Below are 19279 nucleotides of genomic sequence, written 5' to 3'. Positions count from 1 at the left end.
AGGACACCCCCAACCCCCCCTCCCCAAAATAATAAATCCCCTCCTTTTTTTTGATTTTTTTTTCTATTCTTGCATATGTACCTATTTTTCCCCATTTTTTTTCTTATTGGGAAGTTAGTTTACATAAAACTACTGGCGGTAGCACCAGTTGTACTATTTTTTTTTAATTACTTCTTGGGGCATAGCCCATAGAGGCTAGGGGCAAAGCCGCTAGTAGGAAAAAAAGTAAAGGAATTTTGTAAAATTATAGTGATTATTATCTTCATTGTTATAATATTCCTGGCTTCTGTTGGAGTAATGTGCAGGATTAAATGCCAGGTAACGTAGACTTAAGTTTAAAGTTAAAAATATAATAGTACGGCTACTATATAACTATCTAGCGTATGTGACTCTAGTATCCAGGGGTTCTTTATTCGAAGGGAAAGGAAAAGCAAAAAATTTGCTAAAACCATTACTCACAAGATCCTAATCTAAAATCAAATTGCCTAAAATCCTCCCGGGACCTATGTGAAGCTTACCTAAAATGTAGAATTCAATCGGTTCAGTAGTAATCGAAATCTTGAGCTACAGACAAAAAAAACCTACCACCTGGCTGACAAAATCAAAAAGATATTCATTATGGCTTTCAAACTTTAACACTTAGAAAATTAGATTAGAAATTGAGAATGGGAGAAGAGTTGTCCAAGCCGCCTTAAAGCCGTTACAGATGATTATTGACAGAAAAAAGTTTTTTTTTCATCAAGGCAAAATTCAGTGTCCTATGCTTTTTTCCCGAACTTAATTAGTTCAGCTAGTTATTAAACCAATTAATTAATGCAGCTTCTGTATGATTAGAGTCCCTTTCGTGGCAACGCTCCTTAAGGGGCGATTCTTTTTTTTTCACAGTAGCTTTTATCCTATTTCTAGCCCCTGCGGGGGGCTCTAACCCAGCTGGACCAATTGCCTAACCCTGTGGGGCAATAACATAACCTAACCTAAAATAACCTATCGAAAGACATTTTAAAAACACGACGAATCACCCCTTAAGGGGCGTTGCCACGAAAGGGACTATTCCCGAATTTTCTGCATATCTTAAAGTTTTGTTTTTGAAGGATAATTATAATTTGTCAAAAAAACTGTAAAATATGCAGAATTTACTATTATTGATGCACTACTTATGAATAATTATTTTATAGTATGTTGGAGGAGATTCTGAGACAGAAAGATCATTGGATACAATCAGTCAGGATGGAAAAGCTACTCCTAATACACAAGGAAATTTTCAAACTTGAAATATTAAAAAATTTTATAGTTGATTTTTTAGATAGGGAGTATTGAAAAAAGCGGATGCGAAATATTTACCTTCTAGATGCTGCGGCTGAACACACACTTCGGAAATCTCTTTAAAATGTCGTCATACAATACAAATGACCAATGATAGGCCAATACACAGTTTTCATTACCTATGGCAGGTCAGTAGAAATTTAAATTGACCAATGGTATGACATAACTTTTATCGGCATTTTAAAAAGCTTAACACTACGGGTAACTCATTAACATAAAATATCATATAGTACCCTAATAAAAGAATAACTAATAAGAAAGAAATATTTTTTTTTAGTTTAGGAATCTTCAATTAAGTTATTTAAAAGCTTTTGTAAGATTAAGCAAAATATATTTATATTTTTTTTATTGTATTACTTGTAGAAACAAAAACGATTCATAATGATATTCTTCAATTTTTTTTATGAATTCTAAAAAATATTTGGAGATGCTAGAATTATTTCCAATAAGAATCAATTCATTTTATTTTCAATATATATTTGACAGTAAATTGGATATATAATACGTGAATATCGTGACAAGGGAATTTTTGTCGTCAATGTAGGTTGCTGATATAGTCTTCAGGTATTGGTTATTATATACATTCCTCCATGGTTAGGGGAGAGGATGGTGTATAGTCATAAGTGGGGGGGGGGGGTAGCCATCTGGTAGAAATATTTTATCAGGGTATTCGAGATTATCTTACAATATCCATTTAGCATATATCCATTGACAGTACATTGTGTATGTAGAGACGTACTAAGAAAAAAAGAAATTACCATTTCTAAACCTTACGTCATGTTCTACAAAGCTTAGATTCTATATACTTGATGGATTATTTTGAATTAATTTCTATGTTTTGTTTTGCCTCTTTCATTTTAATCTTGAACTTTTTATCATGACTTAAACACTATATTACGTCCTTTTAAAAGCGAATCTTTTCTTAAATTAGGATAGGTCCGTCCGTGTGTAAGTCTTTTCGTTAAATAAGACATGTTAGAATTGTGCTATCGATTTCAAACTTTGCATGCGATTCCTATAACAGTTAGGTACAATGTAGAATGCGAAGCAACTCTTTAATCGTTGACAGAAAGTCCATTTAAAACATTTAAAATTTTCTCTACTTGACAGTAATTTTTCATGTGATATATTTATCCTATTCATCTGAATTTTCGAATGCTGATTCCTAGGACAACAAAGTGCAATGTTATGAGCGAAGCATCTCTATATAATCAAGTCCTAAAAATGTAACTATGTTCTTAAACATTATCATGTATTTAATCAGTTTGTCAACAAAATTATCTATAATTTAGTTTCGACTTTTATACACTTATATTTTGATTATTCAGTTCTGACACTCTACAAGTGCTAATGTTCGTTTTCCTACCGTTTCCGCTTTTATGTATGATGTCATTATGTTATGGTCAGAAAAACACAAATTATTGTTGATAGTTGCATTAGTAATTTTATGTCTTCATATGTATTTGCTCTTCATTTCATTATTTGCGTGTTATAAACATGCACGGTCCTGTATTTCTTCTAAACTTTTGTGTGATCATTTATTCTATTTTTACTTTTGTTTATACACGGGGGGTATTAAGTTTGGATGGATGCACCCTAATGTAAAAGTTGAAGTGTGTACTACAGATAGAGAACTGACAAACGATTTTAAGTTACATTGGTACTCAAAGTTTTATAACAGTGTTTTTAAAAATTTTGGGTACGTTTGATTTTGATTTGTTGGTCAAAACTCCTTTACCAATAATTTTAATTTGCAGAAGGGGTAAATTTGTTTATGGTTAAATTAGGGATGTATTTACATTTATCGTCCATTGTCTTATCCCTTAAGATACCTAATGACTAGAAAGTACATACTTGTACTTTGAAAAACTCTTATATTGTGTACTAGAAACGTTGTATGGTATTACTTTGGCCACACGCGCAAGTATAAGATTTTGTACTCGCCAGTGCATTTTTACACCTCTAGTAAGTAACTTCTAGTAGAAAGCGAAGCTTAGAAAAGGAAAAACAAACGAACATTAATACATAATGATAAAAATTTATTAGTCTTTACTAAATTGTTAGTAAATTTGTTGCAAAATTCAGGATAGTGTTTATGGCATTCTTACATTTTAGGATTTCTATTCGCTTATAGCATTGTACTTTGTTGTTCTAGGAATAAATATTAACTACTATTGGAAAAACCATCCCAAGTTTGAACTCGAAAGGACATTACTAACATGCTTTGCCTTTTAAATTAATATGTAAGTTACACTACTTAAAGAGTCGTCTAAATTCAATAAGTATCAACTATGATAGAATTAAATAATCCAGAGCAATACTTCGCCCGCCATTTTAGAATTTGAATTTAAAAGGAACATGATAACATAAGCTGAGCCACTTTACATTCGCCTTTGAATTCAATATGTGTGCTGGAAAATATAAGAATACAGGGATAGGGCAATGATCGTTAAATCAATTACCCCCGAAATTGAAATGTGTATTTTTTATTGGTTGCATGGTGGAAGAAGGGGGGGGGGTAATATGATTTTACAAACATTGTCCACTCCCTCCCTGTAATAAATCTGAGTAAATCGATGAAAAATGACACAATTTCAAATAGTTTTATTCATAAATGTACCAGCATTTCAACGTTTTAACTTGGATCAAAAATTTATTTCGTCTCTTTTTCTATATATTTTTTAAAAATCTCTTTGTTTTTCTTTGTTTCATTTTTTTCTATTTCTTTCACTTTCTTCTCTATCACTTGACTTTTTGTTTTTTTCTTCCTTTGAGTTGTTTAATGCTACAATAGCATTTTTTTGGACTGTAAATCATACCCAAAGTTTTTAACCAGCTGTGCCTTTCATTGGCACAAAATCTTTGGATACTTTATTAAATATTGATTGCTTAGTTTAAACATCAAACTATCAATGTCAATACTTTTCAACAAATGATTTTAATCTACAAAATTGTAAACTTATTTATTTTTATTTGTACATCAATTTATCTCCCATTGTCTCAAACAACTAGAGATACACACTACCTCTTTTATATAAAAAGATGATTTTATGTTACTGTTAATATCATATCTGTATTAAACAACTAATTAAAACTTTAGTCTATCCTTGTTTAATAGTCTATCTAATAAACTCTTTGTTTGTTTATTGTAGTTTAAATTTTATATGAGAACTTTGTGGGGGGTTTTGTCTGCTTTATATGGTCTTTCTGTGAATTGCTATTTTTAGTAGAGCAGCTACTCTACAACTAGAGCATACACGACTTGTTAGACTGCCAGGTTTTTCAAACACAAAGACAAGTAAATGAATTTTTTAATCTTTCATATAGGTTTAGCTATTGGTAAGGACTGAATTCATTATAGTCAGTGATGAAGGTTGACTGAAATTAATCATTTATGACTGTAAGTTATTTGAAAACTTTTCAAATCTTTGTGTTATAGATATGCTTAAAATACTTATTCTATAATTGCTAGCTTGAATTAAATAACTTAATTATCCTTATTAGTTAATAAGCCAAATATTTTCTACGTTACTTGCCTAAATGGATGAAGTCTAAGGTAATTGAACTACTTACTGTTAATATGCACTTGAATTTCTATTGTTTGCCAGGCATATAGGAACAATTTTTTACTTTCAGAGAAAACTATAACTTACTAATTTGTATGCAGGTTGTATATTTAACTAAATGTCAATATTATTTGATTTGACAGGACCGAATGGTTAACAAGACAATGGTTTAGATTTTTTTTTAAATTCACCGGTTTATCCCTGTAGTAATGTAGTAAATAGATTTAAGTAGAATATGGTAAGAGTGGCTTGAATATAGGATGAATACAATCCAACTAACAAAACAAATAAAAATTATGTATTAGCAGTTTTATTTTAAAATATTATATTATCCTTACAGACCAACAGACAGACACAAACATTGTACCTTTAAAACTAAAAAGGGTATTTTGTGTATTTTCTATAAAGTTGGATGCAAGCTTCTAGTCAAAAGCGATTATTATATGACATGTTCATAATTAAGAACAGTTTGACTTAATATTCGCATTTGACAAAACGCTAACGCACAAATTTACGGAAAATACGCGAAAAAATGACCCTCTTCATTCAAATATGCTAAATCAGATTTGTTGTTGGTGTGTATGATTTTTGTTAAAGTTATGTTGAGATGAAAATAGTTTAGTAGGTTAAAACCTCTTACTACTATGCTATTGCCATAGTTTATGGTAGATTAGGAGCCAGGTAGAAATAATAATACACAAAATTACAAAATTAGTGGTTGAACCGTTTGAACACTTAACTTCATGAATCAACCAATCAAAATTCACCGAAGTCCCCAAAGTTGATAAAAAATGAATAAGAAAACGTTATTGTAAAACTTTGGGGACTAGTGTAATAAACAGCCCATTGCCCCCCCTCTCTCTCTCTCTCTGAGTTTAAATGCTAAGGGCTATTCAAATGAAGCTATTCTTAAAACTTTGTCTATCTAGGACTTTACCATTCAATTTTAAGACTTTGCAGTTGATGCATAGATAGAGTTGCATGTTCTAAAAAGACAATTTTGTCCATTAGGACTTTTAGACAAAGATAGTGCAACCAAAGAGTTGATTATCTGTTGGGTGTTACCGTAATTATTCTTCTAGGGAAAAAAAGCTTTAGACAAATCATGCACTTCTCCATTGGAAAATATTTACAAATTACCTAAAATTTTAACAACTAGAATGTGTAAAATGTATTTAAAAACTAACAAAATATGGAATTGAAAACCATATGCAATAATACATGTACTGACAAATATGATTGAAAGTAAATAATTCTTTTGAAATTTAAATTGTGGTATCTGAATAAAATGCGAATGTATTTTCCTCAATGTATTTTATGATTCTTCTTTTTAAAATTAATATACGAGTCAATTGCAATTCAGGGTAAAATGTTCCTCGTAAAGATTATCTCCAAAATGTATGAACTTTAAAGGCTTCCAACGGCAAACCGGTGGAACGTATAGATCACGCTTGCACAAATTTTTAACCGACAAAAGGAGGCCAACATTGGATCTTGTTTCAATATGTAGACCTTCTTACGTCGTTTAAAATAGTATACAGGCATGTTATGTACACTCTGCCGTTTGGCAGCTAGCAGCCAAAAAATGCATAGCTTTTTGGAGCTATTCGTTACCAGGAACATTTTACCGTGAACTGCACTAAGTCCCAATAAACATTTCAAAATGAACATTAAAAGCATTCCAATATATTTATTATTAATGGACTAAGTACGATATAAAAATTTGAAAATACTCTGATTGCTAGACAACACTCCCACCTCACCGATACATTCTGTTTCGTCATTTCTTGGAGACTATACACCAGGTAAGATTTAAATAAAGTTTAGAGAACCTACCAAGGCTTGATGTTGTAAAAATTGTGATTAAAACATAAATAGATTTCTGGGTAGCAACATTTGCATATAAAGGTTAAATATGTTGTAAAAACAATCTTAAAATAACAACTCTATTAATTAGTAAATGGATATGTATTTACCTGTTTATCTTGTTGTTCAATGTTTATATGTGCGATGCACTTTCATGATATATTAGAGTATAAAAAACATAACGCCCGTTCACCCCAACCAAAAAAAGTACAATTTTCACCCTGTTCAGGTGGTTAAAAATCGCCATTTTTAAAAATGGCTCTAGAGAATCGGGGGAAAAGTATGTCTAGATTAACCTGGATTTTGGATGGCTCCTGCGTCCACCAGGATTGAGGGATCAAAAAAATTTCCCAAAAAAGTTGCATATTTGTTTCATTTCAGAAAGCGGATATTAGCCTATAACTAACTAGCTTACCGACCAAACGACCAACAAATCTTATGATAAGGTGTAATACTGATTATTTTTGTACACACATGTAAAGATGGTGTTTTCAATATAATATTGAAAACAAATATATTTCCTTTAAGCTATGCAATAACAGGATTTATATATGGATTAGGAAAAAAAAACATTAAAATATATGTATTTTTAAAACTTGATAGTAAGATAGTACAACCCACAAACACATTTATAAATTCTGTCAACCTAAAGCTTCTATTGGTCGACCTAAAATTTGCAGAGGTCGCCCTTTGTCTTTTGTTAACTGGGCTTTAAAAAAATTAAGATTGTTTAATTATTAAATCATTATGTAATTATGGATAAAGAATATGTAGAAATGACAATAAAAACTCGCCATTAGATATATTAGATCAGGTTGGAATGAGCACTTATAAATGGGGGTATAATATTTAATTTGAATGACCATGCAGAATTACGAGTTTGGAAGGGGTTTAATAACTATGTCCCAAACATTGAGGACCCTGTGCCGACTTTCAATTGGGTCTTTGGAAATCAAGTAATGGCGTCGGGAATATTAACACTGCAAAGTCTTTACAAAAGAGCAGTAATCAATTTGCTATTATACAAAAAGGTTCCCAAAAAAGGGTTCCAGGTAGTTTTCTGTTTATACATCTATATTTATAGATTTATGGGCGTGTGAACCATAAGGGGATTAAAAACGGGTAAAAAGTTTTAGGGTGTTCGCCAGAAATTAAACAAAATGTTTTAATGCCTGCCCATCCCAAAGCCAAGATTTTGCAATAGCTTTTTCTCCTCCCTCCAAAAAAACATTTGTAAAACAATATTTAGTTCCAAGTTAACTGATAAAATGCATCAAATATCTGTCTATCATTCAAGCTGTCTATATATCTATGTATAATTAAATAATACAGAATTTGAAAAATGCTTACAAAACTATATTATAACCTTTGTGTTTCAATTTTCAAGAAAAAATAATGCTAGCTTGTCATTGCTACAGAGAGGTTATTATAAATCAAATATTTTATATCTTCCAAAGATCTTTTACTAAATGTACTATTGCTCTAAACTTAGAATAGGTTTAACCTCTTTCATTTCCTATTTTTAAAAGCGAAGCTTTTCTATAATTAGGGTCGGTCCGTCCGTACGTCCGTCCGAGATAGATAGCTTTTATTCGTTAATTTAGGCATGTTAGAATTGTTCTATCGATTTCAAACTTTGCATGATGATTTCTGTAGTAGTTGGGTACGATTTAGAAAGCGTAGCAACTCTATAATCATTACCAGAATGTCCGTACGTCCATTTTAAACATGTTGATTTTTCTACTTTTTTAACAACAAATTTTCAAGTGTTTTAATTATCCGTTTGATCTGATTTTTGGTATATTGATTCCTGGGACAACAAAGAACAATATTATAAGCAAAGCAACTCTATAATCAAGTTCAAAAATGTAAGTATGTCCATAAATATTATCCTGTTTTTAAGCAGTTTTTCAACAAATTTACCTACAATTTTGATTCGACATTTATACATTATGTTCCGATTTTTCAGTTCAGATACTATACAAGTGTTAATGTCCGTTTGTCCTACCGTTTCAGTGCTTCGCTTTTATGGATGTTGTCATCCTTGTTATATGTAACTTTTATGAAAGAATTCATTAAAGGACTTAACTTTAATATTCAGCTGGATTGTCAAAACCTCATCCTTAAAAGCCAATCCATCGTTTCAGAATTTTACATTTGCACATGAGTTTGAATTTGAGGATTATGCTCGGCTGATGTGCGGATGCCAAGCCCTGAAAGTTAAACTACCCTATTTTTAAAAGCGAAGCTTTTCTATAATTAGGGTCGGTCCGTACGTCCGTCCGTCCGAGATAGATAGCTTTTATTCGTTAATTTAGGCATGTTAGAATTGTCCTATCGATTTCAAACTTTGCATGATGATTCCTGTAGTAGTTACGTACGATTTAGAAAGTAACTCTATAATCATTACCAGAATGTCCGATCTGATTTTTGGTATATTGATTCCTGGGACAACAAAGCAACTCTATAATCAAGTCCTAAAAATGTAAGTATGTCCAAAACATTATCCTGTATCGAGCGGTTTTTCAACAAATTTATTTACAATTTTGATTCGACTCTTTCGATACTTTATATTCTGATTATTCAGTTCAGACACTAGACAAGTGTTAATGTCCATTTGTCCTACCGTTTCAGTGCTTCGCTTTTATGGATGTTGTCATCCTTGTTATGGTATACTCTACCAACGCAGTTTAACTTCAAGCAAATGTAAATATGCTTAAATTACCCTATAGTTTATCATCTTGCAAAAAAATACCCTTTTTTTAAAATTTATATCTCAGATTTTTTTATCTATTTCTATTTTCTATCTATTTGTATGTCACCAAAATATCTTTCTATCTTTTTCCATTTTGGCAACAATTGAAAACAATATTTAGATCCTTTCTAACTAAAAATGCATTTTTTTCTTGTAACATGTAATTCCAACTTTGAGGGAAAAAACTTTTTCAATTAGGATTGAAATAATGTCTGAAAAAGTTTTTATTTTGTGCTTCACCCAGTGCATCAAAATTATGTTTTTAATTTACAATTTTTATGTTTCTTGTGACACATTTTACTAACACAGCTACTCTTGAGTTAATACATTATATATAAAACAATTTATCATTTCCTTGGTGTGGGATTTTTCTTCTATTTCAAGTGGTCATCTAGAGAACCCAAAGGCATATTCACTTGCAATGGTCTGTAATACTTTAACGCCCTGATATGATATTAGGTTAAGTAACATCCAACAGACAACCAACCCTTTTGATTGTAAGACTTATGTCTGTGCATGTTATTGAGTTGCACCTGTGTATGGGCCAAGGCATCCCCTTCTCCCACTATTAGTGCCACTTTCCAGACATATTATTATTAAGTACCATTTTAATGTTTCTAATATGACACGGTGTGCTCCAGACTCGAACCCGAAAACTCTCCGACAGCAATCAGACACGTTATCTTTCACGCCAAAGGCGTGGGTTATATAGAACAATTAAATTTTGATCTGCATTATGCAATAAAACCTCTGCTTCTTTGAAGACAGTTGTTGTTAAGATTATTTAATAAAAGCATTGTTTAGTTTAAGGTTAAATGTTTTAATGTTCTAACCATTGCTATGTCAGATGCGTGATCGTGTTTTTTTTTGTAGCTGAAACACATATCAAATTAAATGATTACATTTGAAATTACTTTTTTTAGATGCTGTTGTTACAGTTAAGAAAATCTCAGATGATTCAAGGTAAACTTTTTTTAATGGAGCTTCACTGTAGAGTAGAACATTATTGGTTTAGCAGAAAGCGAGATCTTTAGCAACACAGACAGACTTCAAGTACTTTTATTTCAGGATGATATAAAATATATTTCTAAATTGTTATATAAATCATCTTTAATGTACATTGAAATTTAGAAGTTTTGATGAGAGTGCCCTACGGAGATCCTATTCAACAGAAAATATGACTTCCTATCTTCAAGTCAGTATAATAGTTTTCTTTGTAAATGGGGTTATTGTGCGCTTACTATGCACATTTGAGTCTCGGGTTACTTATTTGGCCTTGTAAATGTGATTGTGTAACCTATTTTAATTTCAACAGTAAATAGACTTTTAAAGTTGTTTAGTTTCTGACGTATTTCAAGTAAAACCTAGTAAAAGTGTCTGATTATGACGTAAAAAATTAATTAGCCAATGAGAGGCCACTAAAAATTTTACCATTGGTCAATAATGGCCTCTCATTGGCTATTTTTTTTTCTCGTCATAATCAGTCCGACACTATTACTAGGTTCTTCAAGTAAAAAGAAGATTTTGTTGTAAATTATACTTCTGCTCAAAGTAAACAACAATCCCTTATTCGTTCGCTAAAAACTAATAATAACTTTTCCTTATTCGTTGACTTAAATACTTTAGGGAATTTTATAAAATCTTAATAGGGTAAAAGTTTAAACAAAAATTCAGTGTCAAAACTTTTCCAATAAAAATTTTAATCTAAACAAGGGGTAATCTTGTGTAATTGAGGTTTGTTTATTGAGTTTTGTTTATTTCAGCTGCAGCCGAGATATCCTTTTGATTTCTCAACAATGCCAAGAAAAAAAGGTAACAAACTAATTCGTAAAGATTTTGAAAATAAGTATTAAATAAGTTAATAACTTTATATCAAAGAAAGGCTTTTAAAATTATTTGAATTCTGACCATATCAACACATTTTTAGAATTTTTTTTTTATAATATTCATCTAATTTTTTTTCTCCTTATCATTGATTTGATAATTCTTCTAGTATTTTACTATTATTTATCCATAAATTAGTTTATGTCTGACTTAAACAACACACTTGATAGAAAAAAAATCTTTAACAAAAACCCTTAATTTGATTTTAATGTTAGATTATTAAAATTTGTAGTTATGTTTCTCCCATAGTACTACTCATTTATCCCTGGTTATAGTATACTATCAGTAAATTGTTTATCTACGAAAATAGTATATATAATCCAGGGAGGGAGGTGACATTAGACTGTAAATTTTAAAAAATACACTGGCACTAACGTTTTATTAACACAATAAATGTATTAAGTATAGATTTTTAACCAAGACAACTTTTTATTTCCAGTGTTGGAACCTTTTTCGTCTGCAAGCAATTGATATCTGCTCTTTTGGATGTGATAAGATATGCGACGCTATTGGCTGATATTCAAAGACCCAAATCCAATTGAAAGTCGGCACTGTGTAAACAAGGCGGGGACTTACAGTTATTCAACCCTTCTGCATAGCATAGTCAAAAGTTTTCAATTAATAATTTCAATCAACAGAAGGGGTAATTTTGTTTATCATCATTGCGTATTTACAACTTCTTTTTAATTGTCTTATGCCTTTTATCCCTGATGTAATGAAATATAAGAATGGTGTCTACTAGTGTATCCTATCTATCATATACAGAAGCTATGTCTATGATTTTTATTAATACAAAAAAGTGTCCCATACATAACTCCATCATATTATACAAAGATACATATATTTAGATAATAACAGGGAAAGAGATAAGAATTCTATTAAAATAGCAACCGAACAAATCATTATCCAGGGAGGGGGGGAGGGGGGGGGTAAATCGGGCTGTTTATTACATTAGTCCCCTAAGTTTTATAATAACGTGTCTTATAAGTTGGTTTAACAATTTTAAGACTTTTAATGAAATGGGGTATTCCTATCCAGTTTTTTTGTTTAGGAATGAAAATTTTTTGCCCGAGGGAATAAATATTCATTCCTAAACAAAAAAACTGGATAAGAATATCATTCTCATTTAAACAAAAACTCATTATTTTTTTGCTAAAATGTGGTTTAATTTTGGTTTTTAATTTTTATTTTTTTCCCCGAGGTAGTCATTTTTTTACCCGAGGTAATTATGCTTTCTTTTAGCAATTAATAAAAATTATAAAATCTTCAAAAAAAAATTTAAAATCTTCAAAAAAAAAAAAAAATTTCTAAAAATATTTTCTCAGATTTTCACATAAATATGACTGTATAGACATGGGAACTTCAGTCGTGCGAGGCTTGTGGTGCAGAACTGAGATTCTGTTCACCGGTTGCCATGCTCAGGGAAAAAAAATGACTACCTCAGGGGAAAAAATGACTACCTCGGGGAAAAAATGACTACCTCGGGGAGAAAAAAAGAATATTTACATTCACTATTTAAGGGGTCGTTTATGTGAGAATGTGATTTGCTTATTTTTCCCTTTAGATATCTGGAATAAATCCCGCAAACAAAATAACATACAGATGGACAATGTAAATTAACACATAGACGCAAATTATAATAACATACATAATTATTTCAAAAGATATAGTCGAGTACTTTAAGAACAGATTCTTTTTTAGCTCTATAAAAAGTAAATTAAAAAGTTAATGATCTATATTAAATATTATTAGATACTAGCGTTTTCGCCTTTATCGTCTAGAAGGAAAGGGTAGAAAACCAATTAAAGACTTGAATCTGAAATTAAGCCTAAACCCATCCAAGGATCAATCTGTGGCTTCCCTTAATTAGAAAACCTAATCGGTTCATTAGATATAGAAATCTTAAGGTATAGGATAATCATCATAAAAAATTGAAAATAGAAGCCAAGTAACGACATATGTATCTCTTATCTATAATACAAAGTAGAATTATGTCTGTCTGTCTGTCAGTCCATCTGTAACTTAAGATATCGGTAACCACTGAACCGATAGGATTCTACTCTTCAGGGAATATACCTACTGGTCCTGTGGCGGTTTTAGGCTATTTTCTTTGGGGGTGGGACACCCCCAACCCCCCTTAAATGAAAAAATCCTCCCCACCCCGTTTTTTTTAATTATTTAAAATTAGTGGTACTTAATTTGTTTTTCATCAATTACCTCTTGGGGCAAAGCCCCTAGAGGCTAGGGGTGAAGCCGCTAGTTATAAACAAAGAAACAAACGTAATTAAGGACAAGATGAGATAAAGAAAACACATGATTAGATTACATATTCTTTTTGTTTTGTGTTTAGAACTATTATCTGTATCCTATCTAGATGAAACTATATTCTAAAAAGTTGATTAGAAAAAAATATCGCCCTTCAATCACACTTATATGTGACGTATAGTAATAGCAAGAACAAACAGCTAAATATTCTTATAAAGTGTATTAATTCAATACAAGGTTAACATACAATAATAACATTAATATTAAGACAACTGTTCACTTTTATGTTCGTGTCGTGTTGCAGAGCAATGTCTTGCTCCGAAACCGTTGACACAAGAACTAAAAGCTAATATACAAAATACATACATTGCTCTCAAGTCAGGAAGAAAGGGACTATACATCACATTTCTCCCTGGCTTTAACAGGAACATGGATTTCAAAACTGTAATATTTCAGATTGAATATAACAATATGTTTATTACATGTTAATTATCATATATATTATAAGTAGCATTGAATGCTTATTAAATAGATAATAATTGATCTGGTATGACACCTGCCATAATTTTTTTTTTTTTTTTTTTTTTTTATTTTATTTCCAGATCTTTAAACATTTCATATACATTTTTTTTTCTTTTTGTTTTGGTTCCTTAGAACTCTTTTATGTTTTTTATATGTTCCTTTTTTTTTTATGTGTTTTTTTTTCTCTTTTTTTTTATTTTTTTAAAAAAACATTGATTAACATATAATCATTGAAAAATGCATTGATTAACATATAATGCATTGATTAACACATAAACATTGGAAATGCATTGATTAACATAGTTATTATAAATGCATGATAAATAAAAACACTGATTAACATATAACCATCAGAATGCATTGATTTAAAAACATGTCATTAGAGATGCATTGTTATAAAAGCATTAATATTAAACCTTTCGAGACTACTACTGCCTCAACAAATACTTAAACATTAATACATAAAAATAAAATAAAATATGAATTAATACACAGTAAAACTATAATTATTCTTGATCATAATATTCATTTTCTTTTGCCAGATTTTTCTTGATAATAGTAGTATCATTCATATCCATCAATCCATCATTATCCATCAATCCATCAACATCTCACAAATGATATAACCATACCAACCATAGTAGTATCATTCATATCCATCAATCCATCATTATCCATCAATCCATCAACATCTCACAAATGACATAACCATACCAATGCTACAACACCACAGACGATATAACTATACCAGTTGACCTTAGCTTAGTTATAAACTTAGTTATAAACTGGTTTCCACTTAGCAACTGTGATTTTCTCAAACAACACAACAGCCATTCACCTCCACCACAAGAAGCCTCCAATCTCTTCAAAAAATTGGGATCAAATCCTTTCTAGCATCGACTCTAACTACTTCCCAAAATTCACCCTTTCCTGATTCAAAATACGTTGCTGATCCTGCAGGTTAGCCAACCGAGCATCTAACTCAACCATTCTAGTAACCAAACCTGCCAAATGTTTGAGGTCTCAGATCAAAAATCAGAACTGCTGTTCACATTTATCATCCAGGAGATTATATCTATTGCATAGTCAGGCATGACTTAAGCATAATAATGACAACCACAATAACTACTATTAACATCTCTGTTAGATTCCAAAAATCGACATGTCATTCAAAATACAGAAACTGCCAATGATTTTCGTTATAACAATGATGCTACTGTCGACACTCCAACCAATGATAACGTTGAAAACAATGAACAGAAACAACAAACACAGAGAAAACTGCAGCCGAACAAAAGCAACCAAAACCTTCGCCATAGATTGATTCGAAATCTGATCCATTTTGTTTTTCAATACTAACTATCGACAAACACACCAGCTATTGACAAGTAAGATATCCAACCTGGCAGTCAAATCTACAACAGCCACATCAACTTTAAGCCCCGCCTTCTTTTGAACAGCTAAAATTTCACTAACCAGCATTATACTTTGACTGCCCACTGTATTAACAACTTACAAATATCCGTTTTATCAATCATAAATATATTTAAGACACAATGCATGCTATTTTAAAATTCTGCACAACTTCACAATAGCTTCTAGCCCATGGTGTATATCTCTGTATATCATTATCTATCAACTAAATACTTCTCATTTTGACAACTGTAAATACATCTCTTTGTAGCTACCTGACTCACTGTGCATTTATTTGCATCATCCTGACACACTGTGCATTTATTTGCATCATCCTAACACACTGTGCACATCTGTTCAAAATAAATATCAACATAATTCGTTTAACTCTTTGCATCTACCTGACTCACTGTGCATTTATTTACGTTAATCTGGCACACTGTGCACATCTGTTCAAAATGTTACAATATCAACATATTTCATTTAACCCAATGTTATTTCATTATCCTTGACATACGAATCCTCAATTTTCAAATTAAGCTTCAAAACTACTCTCCGACGTCTTATTATCCACAACTGTTGCTTAAATGCTTAAATTTAACACCTCCAAGTCTTCAAAACTTTTCAACAGTTATTATAAATCTAGCAATCTATAAATCTAAATTACTTTTCTTCTCCTTGGCAGCAGTTGGACTGTTGATTGGAGTACTTATAACAGGTTGAGAAAGGGTTGCAACAACAGTATCAACAGATTGACTTGCTTCAGTAGGATTATGATTATCACTATCACCAGTACCAACAGATTGACTTGCTTCAGTAGGATTATGATCATCACTATCACCAGTACTATCATTAGTTGCATATGATTTGCCACTACTGGTTGATTTAAGACTCTTCTTGCCAAGATCAGTAATAGTCTTCCCATATATAGAGATATCATATTCAAGCTCAAAGATAGCTTCATCAATCATTGTTTGCAAGATATCATATTCAAGCTCAAAAATAGCTTCATCAATCATTGTTTGCAAGTATTTAATCTGTAACATCATCAGCTCTAGTACATCATGAGGAAACATATTTTGTTGCACAATAGACAGAATATTAGTAAATCCATAAACAGCAGCTCCATACATTCCAAATATGTTGTCAATCCAGCACAGGCTTCCTTTGGAGTTTTGTGCAAGCACTCAGTTGTTAGCTTCAGGTACTTTTCATGATCACTAAATCTCCTTATAGTTGCCAGAGAATACAGGAACCTTGAACTTGATATCTACCTTCCTGGTGATACTCCAAGCTTCTTGACCGCATTATTGAGAACAGTTTTAGCATCCTGTTTAGCTTCCTGTTTAGCTTCCTGTTTAGCATTCTGAACTTCAACAGACTTCACATCTAATCTATAAACAGATTCTCCAGCAGCAATAGCATGTTTCACAATATTACTGACCCAATCACTAAACAATCCTGTTTAGCTTCCTGTTTAGCTTCCTGTTTAGCATTCTGAACTTCAACAGACTTCACATCTAATCTATAAACAGATTCTCCAGCAGCAATTCAACATATAATCGGTCAGATCAAAGTGTATCATGTACCAGCCTCCACTCTCAAATAATATCAATGTCAACACAAAACAATGGCCAAATTCAAAACTAAATTTCAGTCACCACCAACTACTTCTCTTGCGGCCGATCTAAAACAAAATACAATCATTTTAGATGCCAAAACTTATTTAATACATATTTTATTTTCACTCAACAAAATAAAATAATTTCTTTAACATGTATTAGTATATATAACATTAATCAAATGTATATCAATATTGAACATCATTAAAATCTTAACAAACTAAAACTCACCAACAGGTAATACTGTATCTCAACCACCACAACTACTCCTCTTTTCGACCAATCTAAAACATAATACAATTATTTTAGATGCCATACTTAAATGTTATCACTTAACAAATAAAATTTCAACATGTCTTCTTAAAAATGTATTAAGAAATATAATATTAATCAAATGTTTGTCAATAATCGAGCAACATAAAAATAATTCTTAATACAATATATTAGTCTAATACAGTAAAAAATTTACCTAATTATTCAATGAAATATCTGAATAATAACTTATATCATCCACAACTATTTTTATGTATTAGAATCTTGAAAGTTGAAGCACAACTAACTATTTTTCTCTATACCTGAGAGCACTTTCTTGCGCAGCTCAACTTTTGCGCATACAACGCCCAACTCCTGCTCATCATTGCTGCTACCTCTCTGCACCACCCCACCTTGCGCATACCAACTTCGAGAGACAGTGCAAACTTTCCTTGCCAAATTATTGCCCACCCCCCTTCTCCATGAAGAGAGACAGCTCCACTCAAATATCTAATGCATTATAACAATTTTGCTTCATGAAATTCTAAGCTTCATAAATAATTTTGCTGAATCAACATCACTAAATCGCAATATATACTATTCTATGTCGAGTGTCCTTAATAAAATTTAAGCTTAAACAAAAACTTAACACATCCATTATAATTCCAAGTTTTAGTAGATTTCAATCCACCCCTCAATATTTTCCATTTTATTCTGATCCACCAAAACTTTCGCAATACGTTCATTATATTCCAAGTTTTTAAATAGATTGAAATCCGCCCACATCTATTCACGTTAATTTGATTCATCCAAAATTGAGCAACACATAATGTTTCAATTTCAAGTTTGAGTGCAATTTGATTCACCACCCTGTGTTATTTATATAATTCTTCTCCTATAATTAGGTTTGGTCCGCCCATCCATACGACCATTTTGATTCACCACCCTGTGTTATTGATATATTTGTTTTTTTCTATAATTAGATTCGGTCCGCCCATCCATACTTTACATCTATCTACTTTTTGTATTTCGAACTTTTCATGGTGATTTCTGCAGCAGGTAGGTACAATTTAAAAAACGTAGCAACACTATAATCATTTCTATGACGTCCGTACTTCCATTTGTAAACATGTTGATTTGACCACAAATTTCTATATGATCTAATTATCCGATTGTATACTAATTCCGGGAACAACAAAATTCAACATTATAATACAATAATTTCATATGATCTAATTATCCGATTGATTTGATGTATATTGATTCCTGGGACAACAAAGTACAATACTTTATGATTACAGTGTCAAGCATCCAATCACCCTTCAGACAACCAACACTCTGAGATGCACAACCTTTTTCAAAAAAACATTTCCCCACTCTAACTTTAACGTCACACATCTCACATAGTAGCAGTAGGAACCATTTTTAACTTTGTTAGTTATGACTCAGTGTCAGACCGAGATTCAAACCTATCACCTACCCAACAACAAGTAGATGTGCTATGTGTTAAGCGGTTTATAAGCGAAGCCACTCTATAAGCAAGTTCATAAAATGTAAGTAAAACATCAATCTGTTTCAATCAGTTCTTTTTTAACACATTTACTTACAATTTTACATCGACTCTTATGCACTTATTTTTTCAGTTTTGACACTATACAAGTGTTGATGTTCGTTTGTCCTACCATTCAATGCTTCGCTTTTGTTAATGTTGTCTTCCTTGTTTTTACAAAGATTATTCAGTTCTGACACTATGCAAGTGTTGATGTTCGTTTGTCCTACCATTCAATACTTCGCTTTTATTAATGTTGTCT

At 31.3% G+C, this 19279-nt stretch overlaps 2 protein-coding genes across 6 annotated transcripts in view; one reads left to right on the top strand and one right to left on the bottom strand.

Annotated features, from left to right (window-relative positions):
* Nucleotides 1-233: 233 nt before the first annotated feature.
* The window catches only part of LOC145332710 (uncharacterized), a 29732-nt gene continuing 10686 nt past the window's right edge, over nucleotides 234-19279 (top strand). The window contains exons 1-6 of the mRNA XM_080177736.1: nucleotides 234-318; nucleotides 1176-1254; nucleotides 6635-6694; nucleotides 10434-10473; nucleotides 10642-10705; nucleotides 11274-11322. Of these exons, the coding sequence (XP_080033862.1) occupies nucleotides 298-318; nucleotides 1176-1254; nucleotides 6635-6694; nucleotides 10434-10473; nucleotides 10642-10705; nucleotides 11274-11322 (313 nt within the window). The 5' untranslated portion in view covers nucleotides 234-297. The remainder of the gene's footprint in view (nucleotides 319-1175; nucleotides 1255-6634; nucleotides 6695-10433; nucleotides 10474-10641; nucleotides 10706-11273; nucleotides 11323-19279) is intronic.
* On the bottom strand, nucleotides 13865-18826 carry LOC145332711 (uncharacterized). 5 transcript variants are annotated; one of them, XM_080177739.1, is made up of 3 exons: nucleotides 17686-18826; nucleotides 17448-17500; nucleotides 13865-17281 (listed from the first exon to the last, which is right to left on the bottom strand). In XM_080177739.1, the coding sequence occupies exon 3, from the start codon at nucleotides 16725-16727 to the stop codon at nucleotides 16245-16247; it is 483 nt and encodes a 160-aa protein (XP_080033865.1). In that variant the 5' UTR covers nucleotides 16728-17281; nucleotides 17448-17500; nucleotides 17686-18826; the 3' UTR covers nucleotides 13865-16244. The 5 variants fall into 5 exon arrangements, with proteins under 5 accessions (XP_080033865.1, XP_080033867.1, XP_080033863.1 ...); XM_080177741.1 differs by having other exon boundaries at nucleotides 17792-18826; XM_080177737.1 differs by having other exon boundaries at nucleotides 17448-18826.

Source organism: Acartia tonsa, chromosome 11 (assembly GCF_053477335.1).
Source record: "Acartia tonsa isolate MP-2025a chromosome 11, ASM5347733v1, whole genome shotgun sequence".
NCBI classification, from domain to species: Eukaryota; Metazoa; Arthropoda; class Copepoda; order Calanoida; family Acartiidae; genus Acartia; species Acartia tonsa.
The sequence above is the reverse complement of the archived record's forward strand: the minus strand, read 5'-3'. Positions and strand labels throughout refer to the sequence as shown.